At 48.4% G+C, this 22577-nt stretch overlaps 11 protein-coding genes across 11 annotated transcripts; 5 read left to right on the top strand and 6 right to left on the bottom strand.

The window, feature by feature from the left end:
* Positions 1 to 203: 203 nt before the first annotated feature.
* Positions 204 to 2186, top strand: EI90DRAFT_3120865 (guanine nucleotide exchange factor; the record flags this gene model as incomplete). Its single annotated transcript, XM_039063342.1, has 9 exons — positions 204 to 291; positions 348 to 449; positions 502 to 572; positions 658 to 792; positions 846 to 965; positions 1021 to 1208; positions 1259 to 1669; positions 1719 to 1849; positions 1900 to 2186. 9 exons carry the CDS (start codon positions 204 to 206, stop codon positions 2184 to 2186), a joined length of 1533 nt encoding a protein of 510 aa, XP_038918424.1.
* Positions 2187 to 2345: 159 nt separating this feature from the next.
* On the top strand, positions 2346 to 3145 carry EI90DRAFT_388537 (NADH-ubiquinone oxidoreductase B18 subunit-domain-containing protein). The gene is made up of 6 exons (XM_039067559.1): positions 2346 to 2476; positions 2541 to 2572; positions 2631 to 2699; positions 2764 to 2778; positions 2834 to 2848; positions 2908 to 3145. Exons 1-6 carry the CDS (start codon positions 2420 to 2422, stop codon positions 2972 to 2974), a joined length of 255 nt encoding a protein of 84 aa, XP_038918423.1. The 5' UTR covers positions 2346 to 2419; the 3' UTR covers positions 2975 to 3145.
* EI90DRAFT_3153152 (h-sco1) lies at positions 2908 to 3998 on the bottom strand (the record flags this gene model as incomplete). The annotated part of the gene is made up of 5 exons (XM_039065851.1): positions 2908 to 3281; positions 3339 to 3428; positions 3492 to 3686; positions 3742 to 3838; positions 3888 to 3998. 5 exons carry the CDS (start codon positions 3996 to 3998, stop codon positions 3025 to 3027), a joined length of 750 nt encoding a protein of 249 aa, XP_038918422.1. The 3' UTR covers positions 2908 to 3024.
* Positions 3999 to 4058: 60 nt separating this feature from the next.
* Positions 4059 to 4996, top strand: EI90DRAFT_3120863 (Alpha/beta knot methyltransferase; the record flags this gene model as incomplete). Its single annotated transcript, XM_039063341.1, has 3 exons — positions 4059 to 4794; positions 4853 to 4920; positions 4970 to 4996. 3 exons carry the CDS (start codon positions 4059 to 4061, stop codon positions 4994 to 4996), a joined length of 831 nt encoding a protein of 276 aa, XP_038918421.1.
* Positions 4997 to 5446: 450 nt separating this feature from the next.
* On the bottom strand, positions 5447 to 8268 carry EI90DRAFT_3280130 (CDC45 family). Its single transcript, XM_039066734.1, has 11 exons — positions 8253 to 8268; positions 7709 to 8198; positions 7426 to 7653; positions 7192 to 7356; positions 6983 to 7138; positions 6633 to 6931; positions 6324 to 6584; positions 6134 to 6277; positions 5956 to 6079; positions 5739 to 5932; positions 5447 to 5691 (listed from the first exon to the last, which is right to left on the bottom strand). Exons 2-11 carry the CDS (start codon positions 7973 to 7975, stop codon positions 5550 to 5552), a joined length of 1980 nt encoding a protein of 659 aa, XP_038918420.1. The 5' UTR covers positions 7976 to 8198; positions 8253 to 8268; the 3' UTR covers positions 5447 to 5549.
* EI90DRAFT_3144922 (imidazoleglycerol phosphate dehydratase) lies at positions 8102 to 8938 on the bottom strand (the record flags this gene model as incomplete). The annotated part of the gene is made up of 5 exons (XM_039065205.1): positions 8102 to 8198; positions 8229 to 8437; positions 8495 to 8525; positions 8655 to 8746; positions 8804 to 8938. The coding sequence occupies 5 exons, from the start codon at positions 8936 to 8938 to the stop codon at positions 8102 to 8104; spliced, it is 564 nt and encodes a 187-aa protein (XP_038918419.1).
* A 110-nt stretch (positions 8939 to 9048) lies between these two features.
* EI90DRAFT_3120861 (uncharacterized protein) lies at positions 9049 to 10388 on the top strand (the record flags this gene model as incomplete). The annotated part of the gene is made up of 4 exons (XM_039063340.1): positions 9049 to 9336; positions 9389 to 9507; positions 9573 to 9772; positions 9823 to 10388. The coding sequence occupies 4 exons, from the start codon at positions 9049 to 9051 to the stop codon at positions 10386 to 10388; spliced, it is 1173 nt and encodes a 390-aa protein (XP_038918418.1).
* On the bottom strand, positions 10129 to 12132 carry EI90DRAFT_3049141 (nucleoside transporter-domain-containing protein). Its single transcript, XM_039059668.1, has 4 exons — positions 11909 to 12132; positions 11462 to 11827; positions 11002 to 11399; positions 10129 to 10945 (listed from the first exon to the last, which is right to left on the bottom strand). The coding sequence occupies exons 1-4, from the start codon at positions 12057 to 12059 to the stop codon at positions 10430 to 10432; spliced, it is 1431 nt and encodes a 476-aa protein (XP_038918417.1). The 5' UTR covers positions 12060 to 12132; the 3' UTR covers positions 10129 to 10429.
* Positions 12133 to 13015: 883 nt separating this feature from the next.
* Positions 13016 to 14579, top strand: EI90DRAFT_3049138 (Clavaminate synthase-like protein). Its single transcript, XM_039059667.1, has 6 exons — positions 13016 to 13165; positions 13219 to 13501; positions 13571 to 13655; positions 13714 to 13794; positions 13845 to 13894; positions 13948 to 14579. The coding sequence occupies exons 1-6, from the start codon at positions 13151 to 13153 to the stop codon at positions 14481 to 14483; spliced, it is 1050 nt and encodes a 349-aa protein (XP_038918416.1). The 5' UTR covers positions 13016 to 13150; the 3' UTR covers positions 14484 to 14579.
* A 201-nt stretch (positions 14580 to 14780) lies between these two features.
* Positions 14781 to 18645, bottom strand: EI90DRAFT_3144919 (uncharacterized protein; the record flags this gene model as incomplete). The annotated part of the gene is made up of 12 exons (XM_039065204.1): positions 14781 to 15324; positions 15376 to 15527; positions 15588 to 15725; positions 15783 to 16360; positions 16411 to 17058; positions 17113 to 17311; positions 17366 to 17572; positions 17627 to 17800; positions 17863 to 17963; positions 18020 to 18163; positions 18235 to 18345; positions 18429 to 18645. 12 exons carry the CDS (start codon positions 18643 to 18645, stop codon positions 14781 to 14783), a joined length of 3213 nt encoding a protein of 1070 aa, XP_038918415.1.
* A 938-nt stretch (positions 18646 to 19583) lies between these two features.
* Positions 19584 to 21409, bottom strand: EI90DRAFT_3120857 (glycoside hydrolase family 71 protein; the record flags this gene model as incomplete). The annotated part of the gene is made up of 7 exons (XM_039063339.1): positions 19584 to 19865; positions 19919 to 20070; positions 20129 to 20363; positions 20419 to 20664; positions 20718 to 21102; positions 21155 to 21232; positions 21300 to 21409. 7 exons carry the CDS (start codon positions 21407 to 21409, stop codon positions 19584 to 19586), a joined length of 1488 nt encoding a protein of 495 aa, XP_038918414.1.
* Between the last annotated feature and the right edge of the window lie 1168 nt (positions 21410 to 22577).

The following is a 22577-nucleotide window of genomic DNA, read 5'->3' as shown; positions in this document are numbered from 1 at the left end:
GCTCACAACTATGATGATTGCTCGGTATCCCCCATATAGCCTCTGTATTTTAGTCGAGTTACACTTGTACATTCCTGGCCCCCACGCCCCTCAAAAATAACTTTGCGACTTGGGCGCGAACTAGAAGTGTAAAATTCGGGAGCAGCTGTTGCTGTCGCTAGGTGACTCATGCTTGTCACACAACCCTCTTTCGGATCCTTCCCATGACTGACATCCTAGCCGCGTACAAGACGTTCGACCGTTCCACTGCCCGATCCACGGTGCATGCAACTCTTCATCTGATTACAAATTGTGAGAGCCAATTCTGTGCGATTGTCTTGGGACCAATTCTGATCAACCGCTAACAGCTCCCACGGCAGGATGGGATTCAGACAGTCGTCGCACACTTGCCGATCTCCTGCTCACGGATATCGCGCATGTCACCAGCACTTCGCGTCTCTCGCATCAAGGTTAGATTTTTTATTATTCCAAACTTGAGATGCATCGATAGCTTCCTTGCAGACGTGGAGGCAGCATTGTCAGCTGTCAAGGCATTGGGACGCCAAGAGGATGTATCATCCGTGGTCATTCATGTGAGCTTTATCTACTCTTAATTTTCAAGCCGAACCCAACAGGCTGGTAACAGCACTTCGGATCTCTTTACAACTTGGTGTCGAGCCAGCGACCCAATACTCGGTGGACGTTGTGAATCAAGCGCTTAGATGTATTGCAAATGCTCTCCTTCTCAATGACGCTGGAAGCAAAGCTTGGCTTGATCTGGGCGGTGGTCAATTAGCACTTGAGGAATTGAAGGTTAGGATGAAGTCTCATTCCGGGGCATCGGCGACTTACTAAACGTCACCCAGAAACCCCTTTCAAGCGAGCGTCTCTTCCTTCTCGCCCGTATTCTTTTTTTGGTGACACTCAAACCAACACCCTTTATCTCACTCTTGATTGAGAAGGGGCTAATTCGCGGGTTAGCGGTGGTGAGTTCGCACCATCCATTTGCGGCTATTACCCACATATCAAAACGCTTCTCAGGCCCTACCAGCTTCGTACCGTAATCTAAGAGCCCAGTATTCATTTGGGAAAGAAAGTTTGATCGACTTATTGAAGGTCACATTTAATTTAATGACACACTATCCAAGAATGAAGGGCAATGAGTCGCAAAAACCTGCCGACGGCTCCGAGCATGTGCTCGGGGACTTTTGGGACGATCAGTTTACAATGTGCGTCCAACCCGTTGGCAGCCGGTATCTATGCTCATGGAGCCCTTCAGTTTGGTCCCTACTCTGCTCGAAATATTCGACACACTCCCTCCAACCTCACCTCCCCTCCAGCCGCCCATGACTCATCTATTGCACGTTTTAATTCACCTTCCGGCAACTTTGCTATGTGAATCTTCAGCATCAACCCCCCAGTGTTCCAGCATGCCCCCTGGGGATGCGCCATTTGTTCCTAAAGCCGATGGGGTCGATATTCTTGAGAGGCTTTACAAACTACTCGAGAGAACGTTACACTTTTACGTGGAATATGATCCAGACGACCTCAAAGTTCGGAGAAAATGCCGTGAGAATGGAGTAGTACTGGATGAATTGGTAGTCCCACTGCCAATCATCCTTACACGCCTGGTTAAAGAAAATAACGAAGCACGCGCTCGAGTACGTCAATGGGTGCTTCCGAGGGATTTGTGTGTGGATTCATTAGCCTCAGTGAACCATATGCTCAATGTGTCACAGGGATCGGTCACATCCTCTTGAGAAGCGGAGAGATGTGCTAGGTTTATTCATTCGTATGATGACTTCCATTCATCATCCCCATCTCAAAGAAACAACGTCCGAGCTTCTATTTTGTTTGTGCAACCAAGATGGTAACTGAAACACTTAAACTTTGATTTCCATCTGACGAATACTTCCTCAGCGGCAGAACTTTCTGCCCAAATTGGCTACGGGAACGCAGCAGGTTTCTTGTACTCGAAAGGCATCATGTCAGCACCCACAACAGAGTACGATTCACATGGCAATCTGTTGAACCCTATCACTGGAACGAACGCGCCTATACGAGACAACAGCGGTGTTGATATGACTGACGAGGAGAAAGAACAGGAAGCGGAGCGGCTCTTTGTCTTGTTTGATCGCCTCGAGAAATCTGGACTAGGAGCGAATCCAATTCGGAAGGCTCAGCAAGAGGGCAGACTTCAGGACTAGGGGCGAGATTCCATGTTGTGCTGAAACTAAGGTATTAATAAAGGCTGGTATCCTGCCTAGTCTGGTCATGGCTGAGATAGGGTGCTTTGCACGATGTACCTGTACACAATATGTAAGTGTGCACAGCAGACACAAATATAAACAATGTGTTTCAAAGAGAAAAAGAAGGGATCCTCTTATCCTCTGAGCGTTAGCCAAAGGGCCCTTCGTAGTGGCAATGCCGCTAGCGGAGGATGCGCTGTTACACAAGTTTGGAATCAGTAAACCGGAGTGTCCCGGGTTTTGCCGTGGTAAGCCACCACCCAAATAATGACTTCTTTAACAGCATCGCAGACAGAGTCCAAAAATGCCAAGCTTCCCCTGGGTTACCGTGACCATTGCTCTACGTTGGTCGCACCCCTATCCAACAATGGTTCCTAGTCTCACTCACCCCGGTTCATTCAGGTTGCTCGTACCCTTGAATAAGTGCCGACGTACCAACAACTATGCTCCTTGGGAATGTGAACATGAAAGGTGATCGGATTGATTAATCTCTCCCTATTACCCTGCTTGTTCACATTATGGTATCCATGTTAAGACATGCGTATGAAAAGTAAGCCAACCTGTTCACACACTTGCTCTAGTGAGAAGACGACGTCTCCTTTTAGGTGCCAATATGATGAGTACGATTGACCCATATCGATCCGACATCTAAGCATCACTCTGAACCTCTCTTTCCTAGCTACATACGCCGAATGAAAGCCCTGTCGAAGCAGAAGCTCCAAGCGTTGAGTGGGGAAGAAAGCTAAACATCACTCGCATTATTACAACATCGTGGAGCCATTCCCCTGTGTACTAATTATGCCCTGGATGTCTGCCATTGACTTATAGCCTCTGCTACTTTCGACCGAATCGTCTCCGCTGTTTGACTTTTCCCATATGCATCGACGAATTCTCCCGCTGGATTCATAAGGTAAAAAAAGATCGAGTGATCCACAAGGTAATCATCCCCAGGCTTTGTGTCGGGTGGTGTCGAGAAATAAACCCGGAACGCCTTGCATGTTGCTTTGACGGCCTCGTAGTCTCCTGTAAGCCCGATTAACCGAGGATGGAAGTCTGTTATGGTTGGTGTGAGTACTCAACGGACATCTTGAAGCACTGGGTTTGCTGTACCTTTAACATATGCGGCCGTCCGCTGAACGGTATCCCGTCTCGGATCGCAAGAAATAAACACCGGCTGCACGATCTTTCCAAACTCTCTGTCTGGTATTAGAATTAGGTATGACAAGGGCTGAAAGGCATCCACACGAATAACAGGGAACATACCTAGAGAGTCTACAACAGAACCCATCTTATCAAGCTCATCAGGGCAAATGTCGGGGCAATTTGTGAACCCAAAGTAAAGCAAACTCCAATGCCCCATTAAGTCTTTCTCTGTGCACCGCTTGCCTTCATGCGTTATCAAAGAGAAAGGACCACCGATTTTAGCTTTCCCATAGCTCGCGGTAGCTAACTCTTGTTCTTAGTGAGATTTAGCGTGGACGGTCTTGCGTGTGGAAAAGAGAAGCACACGCACGTCTCTTTTCCAGCATTTTCGCCTTCTCAGTCGTGAAGTAATACCACAATCCACCACCAGTGGCAATGAAGAGTGCTGCCGCTTTCCACGTGAATGGCTAACCCAAAATTATTCGGAGCACGTTCCGGTGTTGAATGCAACCATACCCCATGAAATTGGCGCAATCCATGAGCTCCATGGATCCCTTGCCTCTGTAAAACTCGATGACGGAGAAGGGAACGGCGAGCAATGGAAAAAGAGCTGCTAACGAATACCATCAGGGCAACATCACAGCCACGTATTTCACACGCTCATTCCCTGTCCAAAAAAACTTCATTATGCCTTTCGCTCGCAAAATTAGACGGCACTCCATTTCTCAATCTGACCCTCGGTCCGTGAATCGCTCCCGGAACGGCAAGTTTGAGTATGTTCCCCGGGCCCAAAGCGAAGCAGGCAATGGCTCAATTCATGAAAGTGATGGGGCCGAGAATGTCGATGATTTGGAGATGGCTGAGGACGATGGCAGGTACGACGCTGTAGATGGAGTGCATCTACCCCAAGAGGGGCTTGGAAATGCTGGCCCAGAGCGTTTGACCAAGCCCCTTCCGGCATCAAAAGCCTGGCGTGCACCAATCAATGCCAACCCCTCTTTAATACCCATCCAAGCATCAATCCCCCGCACTACCCATGAAAAGCATAACACAAGACGCCTTATTGTGGTCCTTGAGCAAGCCTGTCTTGAGGCCTACCAAGTCAACACCGGGTGGGCTTCAGGGAAGGACGTTAAATATGCTCTCCTCAATTGTGACGATCATCAAGGTATACTAGCCAAAACTGGGAGAGATATTGCGGATGCACGCCCGGACATTACCCATCAGGTAAAGTGCACTATTCCCTTGGGGCCTTCACAACTAATTCGTGATGGGACAAAAGTGCCTTCTCACTCTCTAGACTCCCCATTGAACAAAGCGGGTCGATTACAAGTTTACATCCACACGGCGAAGGACGTACTTATTGAAGTAAATCCTCACATCAGAATACCGAGAACGTTTAAGCGTTTTTCGGGCTTGATGGGTAGGACTTAATCTCGCCAGGTCAAAGGGAGCAACTAAAATGGATATCTCTTCCCCAGTCCAACTACTGCATAGACTAAGTATACGCGGAGTCAATACTTCCGAAAAGTTGCTAAAAGTTATTCGTGTAAGCTTGGCTTGTCTACATCTCTTTAGGCGAAGCTAATGTCTTGCAGAACCCTGTCACCGACCATCTCCCATGAACACTCATAAGATTAGTAAGTGTAAAATTAGAATCATTGGTATTTCCTGATCGCATTCCAGCGTTATCCGGTGACGCAAAGACAGTTCGCCTATCTCAATACTTACCAGCCTTCCTGAGACGCATTCCATAGCCATATTTGTTGGGGCAATGGCACGGGGGTAAGCATTTTACCACGTAACAAGGAACAAGCGCAGGTCATTTGAAAGTGCCCCGCTTTTAGGAAGGACAGTTTCGCTGATCATATTGTGGACGAAAAAATATCTATCAGCGATTATGCACTTTCCGCGTCGGTAAGTGATGCTTCGCACACTGGAAACCCGGTGATTACTTGCATTTGGAACAGGTTGCTTGCGGTAGGGTAAGTCATCATGCAAGGCAACATTCGTACGAAAGAATTCTCAGTGGATTACAATAGTTTTGCTGTGCGATGGAGGAGTTGTGGGATATTGTTTAGAGTGAACACGCAGTAATAATTTATTGGCCCCATTGATGGAAAGATACTTCGAATAACACAGTACAACGTGGTAAAGGTTCATTCTGCAGAAAATTGGTCAACATATGAGTTGAAGTTCTTCGAGGAAGGTTGTGAAGTCCTCTTTCTTCACTTCGATAACACTGGTATCAAATGTCCCTCCCTGGCGCGTTCGAGCGTTCGAGCGTTCCTTCGCTTCTATGAAAGCAACACCGAAATGGCTATACGGAGCAGTCAGCGGAGTCTTCGGTGGTCTTTTGGCAGTTACTTTTTCCTAACATCCCCCTCCTCGGTTGTTGCTGGGACACCCACAACAAGAAAACTGTCTTCGGCCTGATTGAGGCAGGCCACCAACACTGGGAGTCTCCTCGTACTGCGATCGTTCATGTTTGCTTGACGATCACGAAGCACCTCGGATAGCCAAAGCCCTAGGCGGGAAAGCGTGCCTGGTTGACAAAAAGTCTGCACATCTGGCCCTCCTTTACTGTAGCGAGTTTGAAGGAACGATATGTCCGTACTACACGTTTGTCGATGAGCGCGGAGCCTTGCCGTACAACTGCACGATGCAGCGCTTTAGAAAGCGGCACTGCTCTTTGAACGAGCGTTAAACTAGGTAACGAAAAGCCGTCAGTCTAACAGTGCTTCGAAGTACACAGCACTAACTCGTCGCTCAAGGCATCGAACGCTGACCAAAAATTCTTCATCCACCATTGCTCAATGTCATTACTGCCTTCCTCCTTGTCGTTATCGCGGTTTCCGAGATCATCATGCGTATCCCCAAGGCTCCAGTTCCGCTCGGCGAGAGGGCTTATCCAGTTTCAAGCCCATGTCCCATATATGTGTCCCGCCAAACCATTCGCCACCTCCTTGACCACTCTCTGACTCTACTTCAATGCGAACTCCACCGGCGGCCTGAAGCAAAGCAGATACGCTTTCCACGACGTCAGAAGCCGGCAAGGGCTGGGAGCGAAACCCGTAGGATCGGAGGAAAGAAGGGTAGGTCAATTCCAAAAGTCCGTACTCTGGAGCAATGTTCTCCAGCCTTTGCCCTAGAGAGTGTCTAAGATCCATGTCCATGTGTTGATATGCCTGTTGAGCCTGCTGGAGGGCGAACCTTCGGCAACTTTGATAAGGGGGAAAATGATCATTGCTGGCAACATACCCCATCTTGGCCAAAAGACCTTGAAGGCGATTCCTGCCTCTTTCTTGCCATATCCCGAGCTTATTAGCTACGTAACTTGAATGAAACATAGCATCATACAAATTCCATTGACGGAACAAGCTGAATCGGAATTCGTGGCATGTACGAATCGCTTGATCATCAGGGTTCAATTCGGTGGGTTGTGGAACACTCAAATTCAGCCGCGCCACTTCATCGTTAAAAATCGCGTGATACCCCTCGTAGCGATCCCGCGGAATTCGAAAAGATGAATACTGGTGGGTGAGCCCAGGATGGCGAGCCTAATTCGGAACTGGTCAGCGAACTGGTTCATTAATGGTGCCCAAGAATACCCGCCACAACAAACCATTATCAGCTCTGTCCAACATCGTGGATAGTGCATAGATAATTCCAGACGCACTCTGACCATACCAAATACCGGAGGAATAATGCTTGTCCAGTCTGGCCCGGTATTCTTCCCGTTGAAGTCGAGACGGACCGGCATTTTGCTTTGGGAGAGTTGATTATCGATAGATTATTGAAAGTATGGGGAGGAACTGACCGCACTTGCATCCAAACGTCGGCGTCGCCGCGGCGGCAGGCGCGAATCACCGTTCGAGTTTGAAGAGAATATATCATCATTGCCCGACCCCTGGACACTCTCTCCATCATAATCCTCGCTGTCATCTTCTGAATCTGACCCCGATGAGTCGGACCCTGGATACATCTCCCGATGGCAATATCATCAGTAAAGAATAGAAGTTGTTTATTAATCAACTCGGAAGTACAGTTATACCTCCATGGACTCGTATGCTGCTTGAACCTCCGATAGGTTCCTGGCGCTACCATCATCCCAGACCGTGATCCGCTGGGCTTCTGGAGTTGTACCAAAAAGACTCGATAAATTTTGAGGACGTGTAGAGTCGACGACATGTATTGCCACATTGGAATTGAAATCGCCGAACCAGTCCGAGGAAGGAAGATCGAGAAGGGAACCAATGTTTATTAAGATAAGTGTATGCAGCTTCGCCGAAGCCGAAGGTTGGTTTATGATACTGCGCCTCGAGTGCATCGCTCACCTCTTGGTTAGTGACAAGCTCATCTCGGATTTCTTCAAGGTGCTGATAACCTGAGACAGGGATTATGCGATACCCAACATCGTCCTGCTTAAACAGCGTCGAGAGTATGCGTGCGGCACAGAGCGCGTCCACCTCTGGAGGAACAAGCAAGATCACGGATGCAGCAGAAGTAGAAGGGAAACGCCGGCGAGATGCAAGAATCGATTTGTAGGCATGTTCATAAGTCCGTGCTCGGCCGCTACCAGCATCGGGAGATACAAAGCCCATCGCGATCGCAAAGCATGCGAACCTGCGAATCTAATTTATGGGGCCCCGATTTCAACAGTAGGCAATACTGTACAACAAATAAACATTTCATCACAACACACAATCCAATTTTGACACGTAATGCGTTCACAGAACTCCTTTGGTGCTCGGGACTTCATTGTCACCCGTACGCTCTATTGCTTCACGTATTGCCAATGCGATAGCTTTGAATGCCGACTCAGACCTAAAATATACCATGAATACGTGAAATCACCTCAAGTCTGTGAGTAGTACTTCCCTATGATGATCATTCTCTCCTCTTAGGCAATCTACATGGAGAGTAACCTCAGCCGCCATAGCGAATGAATGGATGACATGTGGAATCATTTCAGTAGACAAATCGCCAATCTTCTCGCGCTTAAGGCCAAGGTTGACGACGCAATACGGCCTCGATGAGATATCGAGAACTGCCCGAGACAGAGCCTGATGAAATCTACCTTGAAAAGAATTCGACCATTATCTGAACGATCTCTTGCTTACTTCATCGAGCGGCGCGTATCCGCATCCATATCTTCGAATTCCTCGGCGCACTCCGAGAGCTTCTTTGAAAGCTTCGCCAAGAGCTAGGGCACAGTCTTGTGATGAAGCAATGCGACACACTACAATTAGGATTAGATATACCTATGAGTTTGAGTATAACATATCTGCTGTGTGGTGATCATCGATCTCCAGATCCCCCTTGCATCTCAGTTCTAACGTGATTCCTGCATGTTTCGAGAGGGCATGAAACATCTGGAAGCACAGATGTCAATTTAAGCCAGGCAAATTGGTGACAATTCTGAGACGGACGTGATCCAGAAAACCAATTCCAGTAGAGACTTTGATCTGCCGAGGAATTGATGGGTCTCCGTCCAAGTCAATGAAACAATTGATTTTCGTCTCGCTCGTGTTCCGCACCACGGTTGCAGATCGGGGGTTAGCCATTTCTTCTTGGACAAACAACGTCGATGTTGTTCCAGGAAAACACGTCACGAGGCCCTCCCGTGGGAATTCACAGAATCTGGCACTTAGACGTCGAAACCTGAAGCCCTCGGATGGCGAGCGCCCTGAGTAGAAGTACTACTTCCCGTGTAACTGCAGACTTCAACCACCTCAAAAATATTAGAGGCCCCACTGGCGTTTATAGGTCGCCCGCGCGAAAACGAAACCCCCTGGCAGCAAAGCCATTGGATGCCCACCCAAAGGACCGCATCAAATGGTGGAACATCGTTCCAGGGGACAGAGTCCGGCTTGTTAGAGGGCCATACAAGGACTCCAATCGCATTGTTGAAGTCTTGAGCATTAACAAGTACAGAAACATTGCGATGTTTAAGGATTTATCGGTTTGCCAATCCCGCACCCGAATTCAACGTGTACTCATGTGTTCCGGATCAGTATCCTAAAAAAAAGAATGATCCTGATGCTCCGGCGATGCCTGTTCAAGCGCATTATTCTAATCTGCAACTGTACATGGGGAAACGGAGTTCCCATCAAAATCCGACGCTGACTCTCGGGTTCTCTTAGAGTGAGTAACAGCCGACCCAATCGAGGATGACCCTTGCTGAATAAACGTCTTAAGCGTTTTCGCAACCCGGATACACATGACAAACCCTCGTTACGACATTCGTCAACAGAGATGGATGTGGGACAGATATGCTGCCGCCACTTCGCCCATTTTGCCTGGCCTTCAAGGGGAAGGCGGCCGACGCCGCCGTGTTACGCTCTCGGAAGCCGAGTCAATCCCGTGGCCAGAAATACCACGAAAGCAATATCCTCCTGGTCAGTGTACACAGATCTTCTCACTCAACAACTCATGAACACCTTCAAAGCAAATCTCCACGACACATCAAAAAACGCTGTCAACACCGTTACTTGGAAACCTATGCCGCCAAACGTGAATCCCCTGACTCGCGAGATATTGCCGCCAGATGTCTCGGCTACCTCTGTGAACTTCGAAGAGACTTACATCCAAGCCCTATTACAAAATAGACTATCGAATCTTAGTCCCTCCCTACCGATGGAAATTTATCTGCATGAGGAGCTGTCGAATCCTCATTCACGGGCGAAAAAACAAAAACGATGGCAAGTGCGAATGAAAGCCAAGGAAGAAGAGCGAAGTGAGATGATCAGAAAGGAGATGTTAGATCTTCGTGGTCGAAAACGTGCCGTAGCTCGTCGGGAAGCAATATTTAGATGGAACGCGAAGATGAAACACGACGGAAAAGAAGCTCGATACCGACGTTGGGTGCAGCGTGGCGGCTTGGAGCGAACCTCCAAGCGGTCAATAAGAAAGGCCAGGAAGGGGGAGAGGAGACTGCGGCGATTACGGAACTTGGTTTTGCAAGTTGGGACGAAAAATCAAGTTGTCCCTGGAGTCGAGACGAAGACAAACTGATATCAATTAGTGTATCATACATGCGCTGATTAGGTTTGAGCTTATGCATAGAATGGGTTACACCGGCAAATGAGATGCTTGACTAAGAAGCTAAATATACTTCCGACGAGGATCCCGCCGATGAGGAAGAACTGGGCGACGGTGGCAGCACCTTCAATCTGCTCTTTTTTGAGGATCGGATTATGCTTTATCGATGACGCCGCTGCCATGATCATCGACGCCAGATAGCCATTGGAAGTACCAAACATAAGAACGATGATAAGGAACAAAATGTCGGAGTTGATGATGACCGTGCCTAGTGAGGCGGGAGACGAGACACCGTTCACGTTGCAAACCAAAAAGATTGGAATAAATATTGTGCGACAGAATGAAAGTATCGCCAATTTTTGAGGCGACCAGACGAGTAATTGAGGATATGTGCACAAATGACGGCCAAGCCAGTCGCCGACGTTGAAAATGAGGAAATGCAATGAGACAAATAGGGCAGGCTGAGTAAGAACCCAGCCCGTTCCTTGGTTCACGGAGTAAATAGAACTTGTGATGGGAGGGAAAACAGACTGTAAAGGGAGGCTGCTATCAACATCACGATAACGAACATCCAGAAACGACTCACCAAAGTCACAATGAAAACATAAGCAACGGCGACATTGTACACTGCATTCGTCCAAGCCATATCTGATACTTTGACGGTACTCGAGATGTGCACTTGCACATCCTGTGAAATAAAGGGCTGGTTCTCTTCAGGTACTTCTTCCCGTCCAACTACTTCGACAATGGTTCCTTTGCTTTGTTCAAATGTGAGGACAACTGCGTGGTATGACGGTGTCTGCTGCAATGCAGAATGGGCAACTAGTGCCATAGCCATACACAGTGTGGTCACTCCAAAAAACAATGAAGCAGAAAAGGACTGAGATGGCGGGAGGGCCAACGAAGCAATGTCCTTGGACTCATTCTTCGCACTGACTAACACGGAAACAAACTGAATGGCAGAGACAACGACACCCGATGCCGCTATCGATAAGCCTCGGCAATTAAGTGATCCGCAAACCATATGTTTAGGCGTTTAAGCTCACCTTGCCCACTGAAGTGACTCTGAAGCGCACTGGATCCAAACAACGCCGCAATCCCGACGACTGCTGTCTGAAAGTACGAACCAGCAGCGGATTGAATGACGCCATTCAGTATGATGATACTAAAGAATAACCCTCCGGAAAAAGGAAATAGTGGCGAAATGGTAAGAACAACGAGCATCGCAATAACAATAAGGATAGATCTATTGATGCGGATCCTGGATGGAGTAGAGGTAGCATAGAACGTGGCATGAATCATAAATGCAAAATTAGCCAAGGACATTGAAGCGCTTAGATAGGACGGGAACGCGTCCTGGTATGCGGAGTGTTCCAACTTCGAGACGAAATATGTCATTTCATTGATCATCACTAAGACAAAGTGAAGTGCACATGGTCAATTACAAGCCCGGCGCTCAACACTGTTATCGATAGAGGGGATGGAAGACTTGCCATTCCATGGAAGAAGCACACAAATACCAAGAGCAAAAAATATCCATCGTGTGCGGGAAGAGCTGAAAGTCTCATGCCCTGGCCTTCTTGCATGGCTCGGGTTATAATAACAATCGTGCGTTACAACGCTCTCATCGCCAGTAGAAGGCATAGGCTCGAAGGATTCGAAGGCAGCCCCTCTGTAGGCGTGCAGTCAGTCGATGATGAGACGAATCCGATGTTCCACGCAACGGCATCTGCCGTCCCATAAGTGAGGGACCTCAGGTGGAAGTCGCAGCAACAAACACAAGGGGGTGCACGGGCACCACATGGTGAGAAGGCTTGGAGAGTGGGTGGTGGAAGGACATGAGAGTAAGCCTACGTAAAACTCGAGAGAAGCCGAGGAAGTAATCAAAACGATGTCATAAGGAAGGCGTGGGCGTGGATAGCGCCTGCAGGGGTGAAATGAGGAAAGGAAAATATAGCCGTCAATGCCCCTGGGAGTCATTGTGGGATGCCGGTATTCAACTTCGGGTCTCTAGCCTATCAACCCGGCCTATGTAGGGAACTTGACTCGGAGTAGGGTGCAGTAGCTTCGGGTACGATGGGAATATAAGGTGGCGTGGTCGAAACTTCACTGTTCTTCTTTATTCCAAAACACCGCGCCTTGAGCGCTTTGATTCCTCTTTGGTTTGGCGTACTACGCTCCAGATCCCTAACACTTATCTATAAAGTACAGACCTCTTGCCTCCCTCAGTTCACTCAACGTGAAGCTGAGGTGAGACATTATGATTCTCACTGACAATCCAAGTATGGAATATCAACGACTGGTTGGGAGTTGAGAGACCTTTTTGATTGTTTAATCTACTTCACATCATTGCGGCCGACAACGCTTATACCCAATCATTTCAGACTCGCAGTCTTTCACTGATACCACACGCTCTCAATAACTTTTTGTCTTCATCGCCGATTATCACAGGCATTCGCTGTAAGCGATATTGGCTTCAGTCGTATAAGATACGCTGAGCGCCATAATTTTTCCCTCTCCCTCAGTTCTCCATATTGAGACTGAGTCGCGCATCTAGTTAGTAACGTAGATATTCTTTCAGCAATCATATATTGATTTCAAATTGATCTGCGTTGGTTTGGATGATCTCGACATGTTAAATTGCCGGTCTTCCCACACCCATTTGTAAATGTACATGACCACAGATTGAGCTTCTTCCGATCGTCACGGTCGTGGTACAAGGGAGGATCGGACTCATGGCTGCACTCGCGGTAAGTCTTCTCATACAGCTTTCACGCTTCAACAGTGATCATACGGATCGAAGGGCATTGCGGAACCTGTAACAATCAGCTACAACGATCTAATCAACGCTAAAGACACGCTGGTGGATCCGATATCTAGAGCCTTTGGCTCCAACGAGGATGCCTTGGGGATTATAGTGGTCAATCAACTCCCCCCAGAATATCCCTCGCTTAGAGGAAGACTTTTGAAGCTCGCGCATAAATTTGGCTCCTTGGATGAATTAGTCAGAAGCAAGTACTCTGATCCTCTGTCTAACTATAGCTTCGGCTGGTCCTGGGGAAAAGAGATCATGAACGGAGCTCCAGGTAGGCATATTCCGATATGCTTTTACCAGTGCCTCAATGCGAACTGTCTGGGGATATTGCTGCGAATAGACACCCTGAAAGGGTCGTACTATGCAAACATCAGCATCCCAGGGCCAGAAAGTGCAATCAATGAGGACCTGCGCAAAAGTTACAGGTACGAGCGTTGCTCTTCAGCGCATAATGACTAGACTTGGACCCACCTGTGAGTCAAGGGAGTACTATGGGGATAATATCTGGCCGTCTCAAGAACCTGGGCTGGAGGCATTGGAAGAAGCTTTCGTATCTTTGGGCAGGTAGGTGACACCCACAATTGTCACTAGCTGCCCCTGCTAACATCGGACAGATTCATACTCGATATCGGGTGCGACCTTGCCACCGCTTGCCAGCCATTTGGTACCAGGAAGCATTTTTTGCGAACAGTCCTCACTTTCTGACTCTCACTACAGTTTCATCTCAGCTTCGAGACAACTCCGTCACCTTGTCAGAAATGATCAAAACTTCACCGATTACGAAAGCTCGGCTGTTGCATTACTTCCCTCCGCCCAATACCTCGACGACTCCAGACGATGAACCAGTTGATAGTTGGTGTGGCTTCCATAAGGACCATTCTCTGATCACTGGTCTTTGTTCTGCTATGTATTTGTCCAGACCCTCGGACTGCCCGGCTCAGCCGATAATCGTGCCATCCCCAAGTCCATCCTCGGGTTTATATATTAAGACTCGCGGAGGGGACCTTCGCAGAGTCGCTATCCCAGCCGATGCACTTGCTTTCCAGATAGGGGAAGCGCTCGAGTTGGCGACCGATGGCAACCTCCGTGCTACGCCTCACTGCGTGCGGGTGGGGGGAGGATCGAATGCGATTTCACGCGAGACTTTTGCGCTCTTCATGCAACCGGATGTTCGACGTCAGATTTCTACGAAGGAGACGTTCGGAGAGTTCAGTAAGCGAGTGTTTGCTGAGCATTACCAGGGCATCATGTAAAATATAATTAAGTTATAGATGGGTGACAGATTCGCACATGTTGTACAACGACATTACAAATATATCCCGTCTAAGTGGAAAGTAAATTACATATCTTCATCGCTACTGACAATTTCCTTGCTTTTTCTGTTTGTAAGTTGAGCGCGTGCTTGTCCGCAAAAGTGAGGCAGTAACGTACATTTTTTTGCGTTTTGACGTCGGGGCATCACCACCCTCATCCTCTTCTACAACCCGTTTCTTCGGTCGTGACTGAAGATTGCATGCGTCAATACGATGTATATCACCCTGAATGCGATCTCACCTTTTTGGGTTTGCCAGCCCCATCAGTTTGCTCTCCAGCATCCTCCTCGTTCGAAAGAACAGAATCGGGCTCTTCCTCCCCCATCGCTTTCTTTGCTTAATCTTCCTCCTCTTCTTCCCTCTGGATTCGCCGCCTTCATCTCCGCTAAAATTAGCCTCCTGCTTGGCTTTGCGAGCGGCCGCCTTCCTAGCTTTGTCGGCTTTCCGTTCATCTTCCTCTTCACTCTCTTGCTTTTGTCGGACTGCCCATTCTTCGACCTCTTTTCGCTGTGCTGCTCGACGTTCAGCGAGCGCCTTCGCATGCTCTTGGATTTCAAGAAGCTTTTTCGCCTGCTCGGCGTCCTGCCTTTCTTTCAGCTCCTGCCTGGATTTACGGGCCTGATCGAGACGCGCTTGATACTCGGTCTCATGGGCTTTTTGAGCAGTTAGATGCTCTGCACTCCGCCGAAGCATGGTATCACCATACTTGTGTCGTTGCTGAGCAATGTCTTGACTATAAGGTAATGGTCTCGCTGTGTCCGATGCTAATGAAAGGAAAAGCCTGCGAGACCGTAAGGAAGGGCATACTAAATACAAAAATCTGCAAACCCACTTTTGAGCATGTACGGCATGTGCAATCCCGGATTGCAAATCTGCCAGAGTCCGTTTATCTGGTGGCAAAGCAAACATGAGTTCACCTGCTTTCTGCTCAATCATGGCAATGTTGTATAACACAGCCTTATCATATGGTTGTGCATGGTACGCCTGCAGCATGCTCTTCGTGAGAACGGTGCAGAGTTAAAGCATGTCAAGCAGTGCACCTACAGTTTGCGCAAACTTCAATGCCTGACGCATGGCAGCGAAACTGCTGCTTTTGTTGGCTTTGGCAAACCACGTCCTTGCAAGATACATCAGGACAGATACGTTCTGACCTTGATAGTACCGTTGAGAGGCTGTCTCGTACTGAACAAATATTAATATCCTGTCACCAATGGGAAGAAATATGCAAGAGCATCTTACATTTTCGATCGCCTTCTCGTATTCCTCCCGAACAAAATGGCAGTGACCCATGTTAATGTGCACGCTGCCGTCATTCAGAGACTCGCGTACTTTTGCGAGGATGTCTAAGGCTTGGCGAGTATTGCGCAAGGTCCGATTACGAAACTGTATGTCCTCGGTCAGTTGTCCTGGGGTCCAAGCCTCCAAGGAATCTTCTGCAATGATGATCGCAAGTCCTTGGGCGGCAATGGCACAAGAAGGATCGATGCTAAGAGCTTTGATGAAGATATTGGCAGCCTTTTGAAAATTGTCCTTTCGCACAGCGACGGCTTGAGGAGATGGATCCCGACTCTCACGGGCTTCTTGATATGAAAGCCTTCCCGCCGCACACAAGGCATAAACATCGCGACCATCATCCTTGAGCACATTGAATGTGAATCCCTTCGCAGTCTTACTCTGGCCCGTCGCACAAAGAAGGTGAATGTAGAACGCCCGAACTTCAGAGTTTTTGGGATCCGATGTGAGAGCTTGTTTAATGAAAGTGTGGGCCTCGTCATAACGCTTTTCGTCCATGCGCATGATAGCAAGACGGCACTTAGCTAAAACTAATGATTGGATCATGGAAAGATAGCCGAGAGGAGCTACCCACCATCGACATACTCGGGGTGACGTCCAAGAAGCTTATAGTATGCGTCTTGTGCAGCACTTGGATCATCAACGTCCTCGTACACTCGTGCTAGATTATATAGCATGGTAGCGGACGCATTATCTGATTCCGATGTGCCCGTAGCAATAGCAGAGGGGAGAGCCTCCTCGTACAACGTTCGAGCCTCCTCAAAAGAGCCTTCAAGATGCCGGATGACGGCTAGGTTGTTGACGAGGTAAGAAATGGGAATTGCTGAGATACTGGAGTCTGTGCTCTTGATAAATTGAACTGCTTCCATTAGTGACTTGCTTGCTCTCTCCAGACTGTCTTTGCTCCAGAGATTGGCAATTTCGACATGTAGCTCGACGTCTCGGAACACATGCAGAACAGAGTCAAGGGTTCGGTTTGCAAGGAACGGTTGCAGCCGGGCCGGATCATTGAGGGCAGCCGAAATGGTTTCCATGATTTTGGATAATCTATCAAAAAGCTCCTTTGCTCGTGATTTCTCAGCAAGGACCTCTTGATTAGTTATCGCGGGACGTGGGTAAGCTCGCAAAGAGGCAAGAACCGGAAGTGCTTCTAGTGAAGCGATATCCAAGCTATGTTGCTTGACAATACTGTCCAAAGTATGGATAGCAGCCAGGATTTCATCTACTCTGGCAAGTCAAGGGAGCACAAAGAGATGATGCAGTGCCTGTCACCTACCGTTTTGTATTTGCATCTGGGCGACGCCTAAATTTGCCAGCAAATGTTTCGGAGCGCCTTCCACAGCTGAAGCGTAATGTCTTCTTGCATCGTCGAATCGCCCAGAGGCATGAGCGACACGAGCCGTGCGAAGATGACCATCAGTAAACAATGGAAGGGTGTCAGCGAATTGCATGGTACGCTCTGCGAGCCTGAGGGCCTGTAAATCAGAGCAATAAGTATCCTATCTGTCCCACAGTATGTCCAGTCTGACCGTGTTGATGTCGTTCTTGCGAAGGAAAAATTCGCTCAAGGCATTAGCAGCGGCTGCATTATATTTGTTGAGCTTGAAGACGGTTTGGATCCGTGTTAGCCCTGTTTTGTACAATTCCGCACGCTCTTCACTGGATCGAGTCGCTTGTTTGCTGCTGTTGAGGGCATCGAGGCCTAGGAGTAATAGAGCGGGCCAACTGGCAGCATCCTGGCCAATCAAGAAATTCTTACGAGGCTAGGGTCCGCTGCAGAGAAAGCTCACTAGTTCAAGACTTCGTTGCCATGCTGCACGGGCTTTGTCGTGATTATTCAGAGCCCATAGGCACAAACCAATGCCAATGCGTGGATCCGGGGCCACCATTGGATTTAAGGCGAGAACTCTCTGAAAAATCTTCAGGGCCTCCCTATGCTGCCGTCGCGTATAGAATATTCGAGCCTGAAATGAATCAGACGAGCTTTAGCAAGTGTGGAATGGAAAGATGAGACAGCATTTCGCACTTTCCCCAGGAGAGAAGGGATGTTCGAAGGTCGCAAAGCGAGGACTTGCTCAAAGGCGTTCAACGCATCATCAAGTTGCCGGATCGACAGTAGGTAATTCCCTGTTTAAACACATTATGACGATGCTTGACCGAACCGATGAGGAAAGGTAACCCACCTCTAGTAAGATAGATCAGAGACTGAGTTCGCACATCATCCTTCGATACCTCTCGTGCAGCAAGTTCAGCGGCGTGATTCATATGCTGAGCCGTTTGCTGGTGGTAGTGCGATTTCGGTGACGCATTGGCCATAACATCGCCTCCTATATATCATTAACGTGAAGGTCAGTATCCGATTGTACCTAAGGGCTCAGCTTCGAGCCGCTCAACTCACGAGCATCGGAAATGATCATTTTTGGCGCTGTACGTGCTCGTTCAAGTAGTAGGTTGCCTAACAAAGCATGAACTCTCGGTAACGAGGCTTCGTCTCCATTGCTCATAAACCCTTCGAGCGCCGTCATCCAACAGCACATTCAGGAAAATGAAAGTCAGTGCCACTCCATCGGAACAAAAGGAGTTCCAACTCACATTGAACAGCGTTGTTCGCTATGTCCACCGCTACATCCACTAGCCCAAGCCTCCAGTACTCTGTAGCGAGCCTTACCCATGCTTTTACATGACACTGCCCCTCGCGTAACATTTCAACTATCGTCGAGCCCGGCTCAGTGTTTAGATTGTCCAGGTCGATGGTGACGATTTCTCCACTGGCAAAGTGGATATCCAACGGACGCACGGGCTCCGCCATTTCTTTGTATCCCTACTCCCAGCAAGAGCTCTTTGTTTACAAACAGAAGCCACCCAGGTGGATACGATGCCAGCGGCCCTTGCTGAAGGGCTTTGCTTAGGTAAGCAAGATTTCACCGTACAGCCACTTGGTTGGCTTTCATGAAGAATTTCACCCGAACCATTGTCGCCACCATTATCATGATGAATGATTTACACTCACATCCCAGTGGAATTGAACGCAAAGGCCATTCGCCCTGGGGGAATGATGGATGTGTAAGAAATGTCCGTCATGCTTCTCCCTAATTCCGAATTCGGTGTTGAATAGTTGTATGAGTGCTTCATCGACGATGCGAGGGAAAATAACAGAGCCCCAGTCTGCTCGTGGTTCCCCCGGTTTTCCACCTGTATAGACTTGGCTTTACGTGATACAATGTTTCACTATACCCACACCCCATGGGTTATTCATAGCATCAGCGCCTAACATTCTCGTGCGTAACAGGGTCCGACTGCATGCAGTATTTGAAAACATCCCTCCTAAACATCGTCATTGCCGGTGACTGTTCTATATGTGATGTACAACAAACGAAGAGGCAGTAAATAAACAAGCTTGCAAGATCATGGAGAAGACAAGCACGGGGTCCACCCTAACGGCCTACCGAAACTACCAAGTAAAACGGGTAAACCGCAAAATTTACAGAGATGGATCCTTATACATAACCAGCACTCCAAAACTGGGTATGATACAGGTATCCGGAGAATGTTTCGAAGTAAAATACTAGTGGGGATTTCACCAGGGTCAATCCCTGTTGGGTTGCTAGGTTTGCTTCCCGCACATAGTGATCTGAATGTGACGAAGGGGGTATAAAAAAGCATGGACTTGCCAAGGAAACAGGAAGACGAAGCAACGCGGAGGTGAAATCGGCAGGGTGGGGGAAATCAGAATATGAAGCCTGCGTTTTAGAACGCCGGAACGCCAGGATTCGACTCGACAACGAATGCGTTGAAATTATAAGTCGGTACATTGGTTTCTTGATATGTATAATTCTGGCTCTGAACGCTCAGGACCTGCTGACCGTTACGGGTTACTTCCGCAGATAATGGCCCGCCGGGGGCAAGAGGGATGGAAACTTTGTTCAGTCCAGCTGCCATATTAAAGGTCCGCGAATTGCAGGGAGAGGTGGAGAGAACAACAGTGGCTGGATCCTTCAAGAGGACCCAGGCCCAGAGAGAATCCGACACCTACAAGAGTACGCGTTCAATAGCGAGTTGCGGAGTAATCGCCATTTCCTTACCAACTCCCAGTCCCTAGGCTTCCCAACAGGGTCCGAAGAAGTGGCGAGCTTGGAGTGGGGTCGGGCCCATATAACAACCTTATCGTCGAGAGGCGTCGGGTACGCGCCAGTCTTAAAGGCTTGGGCGTAATAGCGTGTTAAGGTCAGCCACGCTGGAAGGGAAAGGGTCAGTCAGAATTTCAAGACCTCGAGATTGGAGTTGAAGGCAACCTTGATGGTCAAAACCATCCACCCAAGCTTCCGAGTTGGGCTGGGCACCTTCAATTGGACCAATGTAGTGTGATTCGCCAAAATCTAAATGCAACTGTAAGTACGAGCCAGGGTACGACAGCGAGAGAGACGAGCCATTCCAGGAGATGATTTGTACAATGGGGATGTGGTCTCGTTTCGTGACCAGGTTTTCCCATCGCTTGGCATACAAATGATCATCAGAGAGGTAAATCCACTGAAATTGTAAAATCAGTGAGCATACATATGCTCAGTATAACAAACAACCCCACATTTTTGTTGTACGAGTTTGCGCCATAATGAGTGTAGAACCAAGGAGACACAGCAGGCATGTAAATTTTTCCATTCTGGGCAGGATCTTGGGTGGTGGGAGGGAGGCCCAGTCCGACAAGGTACTGATCATCACTGGTCATGGAATCGATCGGCTGCGGCAGATCTGTTGAGGGAACATCGGTAGCATGGGCGAGGTTGGAAGGAAGGTCACTGGCTTTGAGATCAATAGGCCATCCGCTGTTCCACTAGGAAGAATAAGTGAGGATCAGAGCTCGAAACATGCCGTCAAATGGCTCACGTTAACCATGCCGTCGAGAATGCCGCCAATGGAGCCAAATTGGGACGGATCTGTGAAGAACGACGGAACAAAAGCAACATTGGCCCCGTTGAAGACGGTACTCCACCCATCGCTTGTGCTGCCGGTACCAAACAGACATGTGTTGCCACTAAAGGTGGAGAATAGGGCCTTTCCATTATACATGAGCTGAGCGGGATGGTTGCTGTATTTGGTAACGTATTGCCGAAGGGCATCAGCGTCAGCGGAGGAGGCACAAGGCATGGCAGTCATGTCGAAAGAAATTAACATCTTGAAGCCTGTTCCAGATTGCTGCGCAGCAGTGTAGGCATCATTCACGCGGGCGGGTTGCCAGGAGTCACTGCCAATGTTGAGAACGAAAGCATCGCTAGGGATATTGTTGAATGAGACGAGTGAAACAAATGCGCAGAGACACCTACATGTGATTGGCTGAGGCCAGCTTGATGTCATTTAACCAGTCATCGAGGGTGTATGGGAAAGCGTTCCCAACCATGAAACTGCATCGACGCGAAGTGGTTTCGGACGTTAGAGGCTTCTGGAACGAGCCAGCCGAGATGAACTCACTGAGTGACGACATATTTGGGGGTAGAATCTCTCTGAGATACAGGGATAGGCAAAGATAAAGCAAGAGGCGTCAAGCCAATGGTGAAAATGATGAAGAGCAAAGCAAACATAGTGGCAAGCGAGTGATTCGATTTAGGACAAGACAAAGAGTATGAGCAGTGTTTAAGTTTGAAAGAAAGATCAAGAGAGCGATGAGCGTAAAGGAAAGACGAGTTCGAATCTAGTGGTAGGTGAGACTGAGACTGGTTGAGAGGGGAACAGTTCACCTTTGGTTTAAACCGTTTAAAAATCATTTTTGTCATGTTGTTCGCCAATAATGTCCGCCATTGTTTGTCTCCAAGTGCGCCTTCCCGGGTAGTGCCGCCCACTCCGCACAAAAGCCACAGATTAGAGATCAACTCAATTTGTTAATTCGGTTCACTCAACAACGGTTGTCAAACAAACAATAATAATCCTCTTTTGTGTGTTGACAACAGAAATAGAATACATAACTGGTGGACGCCGGCAGAACCCGCTACTCGCTTGTTGAAAGAAATTAATTTTCGTTGGTGACGATAACAACGTTAACCCATATATGGATAGAGTCTGCGTATGAACAAACGATACGACTTACGTGTAAGTGTGGCTGTGACATTTCAATACAAATGGTCGAATTTGAAATTGCATTTTCGTCTATGAGCAATGACAAACTGGCTCCTGACATAATACAACAGCCATATCCGATCCAGATTTTGTGGCTCAAACCGCAAGACTGAGCAGAGCAGCCAACAATGACTCCAGGAAGAGGTTGGCCGACTCTCCGACATTGAGCTACGCGTCACCTTCACACCAACACAAAGCCCCTCCCCCAAGAGTAACAGCGAACACTTTTCAGAGTGCATCGATTCCGCCTGGGAAGTCTCAGATATTCACCACAGTTGAGCGAGTCGACCATAAAGGAAATTTACAGATTATTTGGCCCAAGACTCCAGACATCCCCCCCTTTCCAATGCCCTTGAATAAGCTACTACAGCGTGCAATAGCCCAGCGCAATCCAATGTCTCATAGCAGAATTGGCAAAAGCGGATGAGAAGATTGCGCAAATGCAAACACTGCTGCTGACGCGCATAAAACGATGGACACTTCCCCCCTCACCAAAAGACCAAGCAACAAACCGCTCCAGCCAACCCTACCAACTCAAAAAAACCACCCCAGCCGCTGGATCATTGTCACTACCCCATCACTCCCTATCAACAGGCGCAATGTGCGACTGATTCAATCCGACGTGTCAGTGGGCTA

The sequence above is a fragment of the Cantharellus anzutake genome (assembly GCF_015039405.1).
Source record: "Cantharellus anzutake strain C23 chromosome Unknown EI90scaffold_14, whole genome shotgun sequence".
Taxonomy (NCBI): Eukaryota; Fungi; Basidiomycota; class Agaricomycetes; order Cantharellales; family Hydnaceae; genus Cantharellus; species Cantharellus anzutake.
The sequence above is the reverse complement of the archived record's forward strand: the minus strand, read 5'-3'. Positions and strand labels throughout refer to the sequence as shown.

Excerpts from the sequence above, each read along its gene's own strand:
- EI90DRAFT_388537 (XM_039067559.1), top strand. The coding sequence starts at position 2,420 with ATGCGCTGTTACACAAGTTTGGAATCAGTAAACCGGAGTGTCCCGGGT. Across the intron at positions 2,477-2,540 it reads GTGTCCCGGGTTTTGCCGTG|CTTCCCCTGGGTTACCGTGA; the intron begins GTAAGCCACCAC and ends AAAAATGCCAAG. Across the intron at positions 2,573-2,630 it reads TACCGTGACCATTGCTCTAC|GTTGCTCGTACCCTTGAATA; the intron begins GTTGGTCGCACC and ends CGGTTCATTCAG.
- EI90DRAFT_3280130 (XM_039066734.1), bottom strand. The coding sequence starts at position 7,975 with ATGGGCTTTGTATCTCCCGATGCTGGTAGCGGCCGAGCACGGACTTAT. Across the intron at positions 7,357-7,425 it reads CAGCATACGAGTCCATGGAG|ATGTATCCAGGGTCCGACTC; the intron begins GTATAACTGTAC and ends TGCCATCGGGAG. Across the intron at positions 6,080-6,133 it reads TTCGATGCCTTGAGCGACGA|TTTAACGCTCGTTCAAAGAG; the intron begins GTTAGTGCTGTG and ends TTCGTTACCTAG.
- EI90DRAFT_3049141 (XM_039059668.1), bottom strand. The coding sequence starts at position 12,059 with ATGCCTTCTACTGGCGATGAGAGCGTTGTAACGCACGATTGTTATTAT. Across the intron at positions 11,400-11,461 it reads GAGTCACTTCAGTGGGCAAG|CGGCATCGGGTGTCGTTGTC; the intron begins GTGAGCTTAAAC and ends GCTTATCGATAG. Across the intron at positions 10,946-11,001 it reads ATGTTTTCATTGTGACTTTG|TCTGTTTTCCCTCCCATCAC; the intron begins GTGAGTCGTTTC and ends CTCCCTTTACAG.
- EI90DRAFT_3049138 (XM_039059667.1), top strand. Across the intron at positions 13,502-13,570 it reads GATCATGAACGGAGCTCCAG|ACACCCTGAAAGGGTCGTAC; the intron begins GTAGGCATATTC and ends TGCTGCGAATAG. Across the intron at positions 13,795-13,844 it reads GCTTTCGTATCTTTGGGCAG|ATTCATACTCGATATCGGGT; the intron begins GTAGGTGACACC and ends AACATCGGACAG.